This window comes from Dendroctonus ponderosae, unplaced genomic scaffold (assembly GCF_020466585.1).
Source record: "Dendroctonus ponderosae isolate FM_Combo_2020 unplaced genomic scaffold, Dpon_F_20191213v2 Dpon_F_20191213_1, whole genome shotgun sequence".
Lineage (NCBI taxonomy): Eukaryota > Metazoa > Arthropoda > Insecta > Coleoptera > Curculionidae > Dendroctonus > Dendroctonus ponderosae.
In genome coordinates, this window is record NW_026017110.1 from 62,923,592 (window position 1) to 62,932,426 (window position 8,835).

Here is an 8,835-nt window from a genome sequence, read left to right on the forward strand (position 1 = left end):
GTATCCTGTCTCTATAACTCTTCCTGGTTTTACCGTCTATTTTAAACAGATAGAACGTCTTCCAATCACCAAAATTAATTGATTTTTTAGTCCTATTCAGATACACGTTGTAGCAGACGTTCATGAACAACATAAACAAAAGAAGTCACAAAAACACGCTATAATGCGAAAAGTATTAAGTAATGTTGATCGCAAAAACGATTTCGTACTAAAAAAGGAGCATTAAGTAATAGATGAACTCAAAGTAGCTTTCATCAATCACGAACTAGTGCTGAACGTCAAAGATTATACAAAGCAAGAAATTACGACAAAAAAATACAGAAACCCAAGAAAAAGGGTTTACGCAAACCCGAGAAGAGCAATATGTACAACATCTCGTTAAAGAATGTTAAATGTTGCAAATAAAAAGATATTTTACATTCAAAAGGAAATTAAATTAAATTTTACCTATTCCTGATCCATTTTACTGACTTTCAAGAATATTAAAATTATAAAAAAAAATTTAAATAAAGTTCAATATTTTATGGTTTCTATTAATTTATGAAGTTATCACTTCTGTCGAGCGCCCCTTTTTTTTAAATTCATTTCGTTTTAATGTGGCCAGCCAAATAAAGAATTATCAAGGATGGATGGATGTTGACTTTTGTTAAGATGAGTAGATTTGCAGTTTAGTGATTCCCAAGAAAATCCTCATCACATTTTCATCATATCATATGACCGGCAACTCTCCGATTTTATTTTTTCTAAGAAGCCAATTTAATACCGTGGACGATGCTGAGATCTGATCCTGCATATTCCACCATCAGGAATATACACTTGCAATTTGAAAAAACTCCATGTGAGAAAACACATGCTTGCCCAAGATGTGATTGGCTGCAGCGTTCGAAGAAGGGGAGCCCGAATCAACATGTGCCGCTTTAGTTTGAATTTGAAATTTCAGTGCCACTCGGTCGTTCTTGTGGGAGGACAAGGGCTTGTATGGGGCTTAAAAGATAACTCGCCATCGAATTTAAAATGACGGACGACAACTTAAACACAGAAAATCTTGAATTTCATTTGGTCACAATCTTGGAGAAACTCGAAGTGCTTCGGCGAGAAAAAATCAGTGAGAATGGGCAGAAAAAAGCTCCGATGCGAGTGGAGCTCAGAACGTTCGAATTTTGGAAAGCGCTAATTTCCGAATCAATTGCTAGTTTTGTGTATACTTTTTTGGTTTGTGGTGCGAATGCCGCGTCCAGAATGGGCAACACATCCGCGGCTAATGTCTTCTTATTCACTGCCATCACTTCAGGGTTTGTGATGATGTTTTTGACTCAGTTTTTCGCTCACGTCTCTGGTAAGTATCACGTTTTTTATATGTAATGGCTAAGGCTTAAAACCGCTTTAAATCAGTGGACAATGCAATATTTAGGAAATGCAGAGCAAGTTTGGGTAAATCTCATTGAGCGCAAGATCTCTGAAGCCAGCGTTTCAAATTTTTATTGTGTCGCTCGCTAATAAAATATTTAATTGAAGTTTAGTTTAATTATGGCAAATTAGTTTATGGGAATTAAAAAGTTGCTTTAATTCCCATCATGTTAAAGTGGCAATAATATGAATAGAGGGCAGTTCTGGCTGTTTAAATGCACGCGCAAAATTGGGGAAAAAAGGAAAATCCTGGCATTGCAAAGTGGCCCTAATTTCACAGAAAACCATCAAACGTTCCTCAGAATCCGGCAGAGTTTTCACTTAAAAATCAGTCTATTAATACGGAGAAGTGCAGCGAAAACTAATCTGCTGTATTTACTATTAACAAAGTCGTTTTATCGCATTATAAACAGCATTGAACTTCGTAACATCTGCTCTTATCCTTTGCATTCTGAATGAAGGTTGCAACTCTGAAACAATTTTAACAGCTCGGTATTTTATGACTGGCTCTTGAATAGAGTGTTGCACCCTTCAAACAGGGACTATGAAAAAGAAAAGTTTTTTTCGCGACTTCTAAAACACCAAAGTTGATCAAAATATCGTCTCATAACATTTTAAGATGGGGAATGTTTGTTTGAAAGGCAGGTTTCATATTCTTTGCCAAGGAGCGCTTCTTATTATTTGCCTTATAGGAGAAATCAATCATTATACGAAATAGACACCTTCGGGAGTAAGCGCTCGAGGTGTCGATCTGTCTGTGTATGTTTTCAGGATTATTAACCGCTTTTTTCCTTCAGGAGCTCACGTTAATCCAGCCGTTACCATAGCGATGGGGCTGATTAAGAGGATATCGCTTTTAAGGACTTGCATGTTCATGATATCCCAATGCGGAGGCGCAATTGCTGGAGCTGCATTTCTATATGGGTAACTAATTACTTTACACATCCATTCATTTAGCGTACAATCACATATTAAGGCACGCTGATTTTTATTTGGCCATTCATTGTTTTTGAATGACCATTAAATGATTCCTCGCGTTGTCCGGATTATTTACAATTGATGGCAAGTGCAGACGCACCGAGCTCAATAGCTGCAAATTAATCCAAGTGCAAAATGGTTTCTTATACGAGAGTTCAAAGAAATGAGTGGCATATTTTTCTAACCGGCATTCGGGCAAACACCTACGGACTTTGCGTCCTCACATTCTTGTCAAAATCCGAGGCAAGCTGCATCAAACCACTTATAAAATATGAAATCTGGGAGCACGTGTTCGAAGGTACCACCTGGTCTTTTTTGTCCCTCTGCCGCAGCCAAGCGTGGAGCATCGGCATTTCCTTTACCTACTTTTGATCACCCTCATCTTTTCGATCTTGTTTCTTCCCCTTGTTCTTGGCAGACCCACTTCTATGTGGTGGTGTCGATTGCTTTCTCCGTATTATTTTAACAATCAAACCTTCTATAGTTTTACCAATATTTTCCATGTCCTTTCAAATGAATTGCAAAATTTGTTATTGACGAAGCTAACAGTGAACGAAATAAAGTAAAAGGCGTGGAATAGATACGAACTGCAATTAAAAGACTGTAGTCTGTAGTTATGCATAACGAATTAGGCAACTTGCTGATTTAATGTGCCTATTTGCAAATACGCAAGTACGGTTCAAATTTGCTGCTTTAAATAATTGCGGGTTGCATCCACAAAGGAAAAACGCAAATGAGTATTGGCCTATGATGGGGTGTGTATACGAGCGATAAATATTTATTTTATAACCAGCACAACTGCCAGGATCGCTTTTTTATGGACTGGAGAACAAGTGCCAATAATCCCCCAACATACGGAGGAACAAACGCCCTGTTGTCACATTTTTGCCTGAAATATTAATTATTTAAATATTTGTAAAGGGCTACGTTTAACAAGTATCCACACTTACGTAGTAAGTCGATGTGCAACGATGTTTAATTTTGTTTAGGGCTTGATTGCAACAAAATCTTGCATGGGTAAATCGAAGACAAATAATTCGTAAGTGTAAGCCGGAAATTTTGAACTGTTTTTATGGATCAATCTGCTTATGTGGCAACATGCAAAGCAAGTGGTACATAAAACCCGTCCATCCCCTTCGGTTAAGGAAAACAATTGCATGAAGGGCGAAAAAGTGCGACAATAAACAATATAGCTCATACAACGGCGTGATTATGATAGTTGAGGATGACATGTGACCCGAAGGCTGGAGGGTGCCAATTGTCGCTTTTTTATTTATTGGCCACACTGTGTCTCTTGGGAAAGGCCAGATATTGGTAATTAATTCCGAAGTTGGTCCATTTTTTACTGTCATTGTTTAATTCGCTTAGCGGCTCGAAAATGTACAATAAATGAAATTCCCTCATCAACAGAAAAAGGACAAGGGAGTTCGTTAAACTTCACAAGTGAAATTCACTTTTCCCAGAATTGCCGTAGTTAAAAGTTCCAATAACATAATCACCGGATCCAATTGAACTCAAACGACCCTGATAAGGACAATCCATGGGAACATAACAACGATAATGCTTTTAATAGCTTCATTATGCGATTTAAACTGTTAGTAGTTGGCTGATAGATATTCTCACGATGATCTTGATACGTGCACACTTTGGGGTTGATCCATTTAAGTAATCCCTTGGCAGTAGTTGTTTTCGGTCGAATGTGGCATGTGCCTTATTCCCACTATGGGGTGGGAAAATTTAAATTATAATGTATGTGAAATTCTGCTTTTATTGGCACACTTTTGTTAGCTTCCACCCGTTAAACATCCGAAGTATTTCAGCAGCACACGGCAAAAAATTATAAATCTATGATAAACAAAATATTTGGGTGTTGAACGAAAATTATTGTAGATTCGAAGTTGAAGACCATCTGTCAAGCAAAATCGGTCATCACCTGCTTCGTTTCAGCTGTTCTTAAAATTCTTAATTTTCTTTTGGTGCTTCTCGTTCAGTATCGAGCCATGGACGTACGAAAAGGATGGGTTTTAATTAAATTTACTGAGAAATGTCGTTCACCTTTCGTAACCGTGGTTGCTACTAAAATAATCTGGTTTTGATGCATTTATTTATGCAAACTCGTTGCCTACTGGGCATAAATATCATATTCCTTTCTTGAATATATTTTTGCCTAATATCGGGTTCCTCAACAACATTTTATTTAATCTGTCTCCGACCAAAGGGGCACCACATCAGCCCAAGACTTTATTGGGAATTCGTGAAAGGCCCGTTCATGTGCAGTACTTAATTTTATTACACAAAAGACGGCCAGTAGAAAGGACCTTTGCCTACCTGAGGTAATTTACCTGTGTGGTGTTTAATAGCAGAAGGATATATACAACAGCTGTCGCATTTTTTTTAGATGGCATCCTTCGAGCGCGGCTGGGGGAGGAATTTCGATTTTTCGTATTCTTTTGGAATGTCTGCCGTGCTACAACAATATCTCTGAGGTTCGCTTTGCACAGATGGTTCAACCAGTTAGCAAATTAATACCTACATACTTTATTTAGAAAATCGTCAATTACTCGCTTGGGATGGTCGATTGACTGGACTGATTAGATTCAGTTTTTTTGCAGTTTTTTGAAAAACATATTTTCCCGTTAATACCGTTGGATAGTGCTCGATGAGACGATGAGATATTGTATAACGAATAACTGTGTTTGATAGGAAGCTTAGTTTTCAAAAAAATAAAATGTAAAATTTCGAAAAGATCGCTCGAAAAGGGCTCACCCACCAAATTTTTTTTTCCTCGACAGGTGGTTAGATATGGAAAAGTTGCATGACAAATCGACTTTGGTAGGTTGAAGAAAATTTCCTCTGTGAGCTACAAGGGGAAGACGAAAAGTTTGAACAGGCCGTTATGGAGGGAAATTTTTCAAAATTCAATAAAAGTGTCAAATTAACGTTTTACTACTTTGTTTAAACAGCTAAAAAAGGTCGTCTAGATTTTCCCAGCAACAGAACTGAGTCCAAAGAAAGTCGACTAGTTTTATTGTAAAATCGACCTCTTAATTTTTTAGCATACAATATTCAGTTTACAGTAAAACGTTAGGAAACACGCAGTTTTTCTGTTTAAAAAGACAGTATTGTTTAGAAATATTGACGTAAAAGTGAAGATACCCCAGTTTCCAAGAGCTCCAAATAAAGGGTTATAAACATTATTTGCTGATGATATTTTTGCAAAGCGCTTAAGGAGGCGAGTGTTCCAATAAAATTTATCTTATAATTTTTTTGTTGAAGATTGTCAGTATTTTAAGGAAAACTAAAAAATAATACGATTTTCGCGCAGAAAGAATTGCTTAATAGAAACTTTGCAAAAATTGGAATGGCCTGCAAAAATCTTCAGAGCGATGAGAGCGGCAAATTTTCCAAATAATGTTTTGTAAACTTGTGCTCTCGGGTCGTTTTTTCAAGATAATCTTATTTATTTTCGATAAAAAACTGAACAAAATTATTTGGTTTTTGTGCCAAATTCGAAGCATTAAAGGCTTTTCTAAAGTTTCCTGCAGACTGATGAATGAGGCGAATTTTCTAGCAAAATTAATTTTGTAATTTTTGGCTGAAAAGGCCCCATTATTGCCAAAAAATTATCAGAAAATAGTTTTCTTTGCGTTTTCGATTAAAAACTTTTAGTTTTGTGACCGGTTTTAGAGAACACCTTATTGGTTTTCGGGGAAAAACGGAAGGAATTTGTTTGTACAATTTTAAAAAGACTATTTTTCGCGTAAAAGACCTTTAGATCGTCAGTATTTTTCGGTGAAACTTTATAAAAGAGAGCGTTTTTTTGTAGAAAATAAAGCAAAAATCGTCCGATTTTGGGTACCGGTAAAAATTAAGGTTAAATTTGGCATTGGATATTGTCGTCCCAAGATTTATCAATCAACTCACTTAATATTACTTTGCTGGTTCGCATACTGCTTAAAAGTCTGAACATTTATATTAATTATATAAGTTGAGGATAATTTTTTGTTTAATATTTGTGAAGCTGCCTATGCGACTGATACAAATAATTGTTGTTTTTTTTCTAATGACCATTAAAACTTAACCATGTGAAAGTAAACAGATCGTTTTCCCCTCATGAAAACTTTTACGGCATACATGAAGGGCATGCCCTTAAAATCATTAAAATGCACTTGTTCACATCTGATACGGCCATTGAAACTTTTCAACCCCCGTTACTTTTTTAATTCACATCGTACCACCGCACTTGCCCCGATCAACTTGATTGGGGTGTAATTTCGCTCAGTCATAGGGGTCTAAAACGTGCATTTAATCCATGCAAAATTGTCATTGAAGCTCTTAGTGGTGTAAAACAGCTTTGGCTTTTACGTTTAATTCAAATCTTGCTGGCATATGTAAATTACAATTATTTTAGACATTGGGACATTTGGGATATTAAGACGAAGCAAACGGCACTCGAATTTCCGCAGCTGTAAACCATAAGGAGCCAGTGGGATGGCGTCATAACTCCACCACATCTGGCCTTTAGAGTCATCACCTATAAAAACAGAGCCTAATTACGAACACTTGTTTGTTAACGCTTTAAAATTATTTTTAGCATTTCTACAACTTTTAAATGTTATCATTCTCATCACCTCATATGATTGCTTATATGAATACTCGGGGTGAAGTAGTCGAAAAATTTGTTTCAAAGAACCAAAAGTATGAGATGGGCTCAGGTGGTCAGCAATTAGCACAAGTGATAATTTTGTGTCTGTGTCCCCTAATTGTAATTGTGATATTTCAGGGTAACGGTGCCGGGTTATCACGGATATCAAGAAAATTTATCGTCAGCAGTTGGACATCCGTCCAATATCTTCACATCCTGGGAACGCTTTGGAATTGAACTAACGTTAACGTTTCTGGTTGTGTTCTCATACTTAATATCAATGGACACTTATCGGAAGTATATCGGAACAAGCGCAATTACGATAGGCGCTACTTATTGCGCCTGCTCCCTTGTCTTTGTAAGTATTGCGAGTAGGTACAGTGAAGAAAATTCGTTGCTTAAACAAATTCTTGCTTCAGATGCCTTACCTAAACCCAGCCCGTGCTCTTGGTCCGGCGTTCGTGCTGAACAAGTGGGAAGCCCATTGGGTGGATTGGCTGGGCCCCCTGCTTGGGGGCTTGATTGCTGGACTTGTATATGAGTATATCTTCAACCCGCACAAGCCCAAGGCTCCGAAGAAAGAGCACGAAGAAGAAGCGTCGAGTATTCCATCGGACGATGAGTTGAACTACGACGATCTGGACAAACCGCAAGCTCCAAAATTTCACGGGTCTACATACAACACTTATAGGTCTACTACTGGAATTGAAGCCAGAGCAAATTATTGTCCGAGCTTGTACTCGGCTCCACCTGCCCGGCTAGAGCGGGTCGAGTCTATTTACGGTGGAACAAAATCGCTCTGCAGAAGTCCACCGTTAACTAGAGCCAATTTGAATAGATCGCAATCCGTATATACCAAGTCGAACACTGCAATCAACAGAGAATTGTTGCCTAAGCCTGGACCTTTGGTGCCCGCCCAGTCTCTCTACCCGATGCGTTTGAACCAGCAGAGTCATATACAGAATCAAAATGTGCATAATCAGTTGCAACAGCGATCTGAGCAAATTTATGGCGTCAGAGGGGTGACTCCTGGAACAGCGGCTAGTAGACCGGATAACTACGTGATCAATGACAGACCTCAGCCCAGGGACAATTATGCTTCTACCGAGCGTGCAAGGCGAGACAATTACGCTTCCACTGAAAACCCGTATGTTGCCAGAACAAATCCACCCTCCAGCTCGGACAGCAGTGAAAATAATCCTCCTCCCGCAAGAACAAGACGCCCAGAATCGTTTTATGCCTCGTTGGGATCGCAAGCCAGAAATTTGCAATCCAAACAGCCTACAGCCACATATCCTGAGAACAGGACAGTGGTCGGAGCTTCTGCCCAAACCCGACCGCCTCCAAGCAACCAACCCATTAGCAATGGCGCTAATGGGGCTCCTGCCACAACCTATCATCATCAACACTCTCCAAACCCGCAGTATTAATTTAAAATTTCACCCGTTGGACATCTGCGGCTTTACTTCTTGACGGATTTGTATTATATCTCTCAACTCGATACTGTCACTGTAACGACTGTTGTAAATAGAAAATTATATATTTTGAATTTTGTGTAACATAAAATGTATATTACGTTGTTGGATGTAGACACTTTTTACATCTTTGTAATAATCTTTTTTGTTTCACCATTTTAGTGAGTTTGTTTTGTTACATATATTGGCAGCAAAAGTTGATCTATCTGCAGGTACTCAAATTGTTGGTACGTTTTGGCAATATTTTTCACTTTACATTTAGAAATGTTTTCCGGGCTTTGAAGCCGTGGTCTATCGGAATTTCTTCCTGACGTTTCGTCCACAACTGCG

At 38.2% G+C, this 8,835-nt stretch overlaps 1 protein-coding gene across 1 annotated transcript; it reads left to right on the forward strand.

Annotated features, from left to right (window-relative positions):
• The first annotated feature begins 768 nt into the window (after nucleotides 1–768).
• Nucleotides 769–8,662, forward strand: LOC109541181 (neurogenic protein big brain). The gene is made up of 4 exons (XM_019909967.2): nucleotides 769–1,336; nucleotides 2,205–2,331; nucleotides 7,169–7,388; nucleotides 7,450–8,662. Exons 1-4 carry the CDS (start codon nucleotides 1,015–1,017, stop codon nucleotides 8,458–8,460), a joined length of 1,680 nt encoding a protein of 559 aa, XP_019765526.2. The 5' UTR covers nucleotides 769–1,014; the 3' UTR covers nucleotides 8,461–8,662.
• The last annotated feature ends 173 nt before the right edge of the window (nucleotides 8,663–8,835 follow it).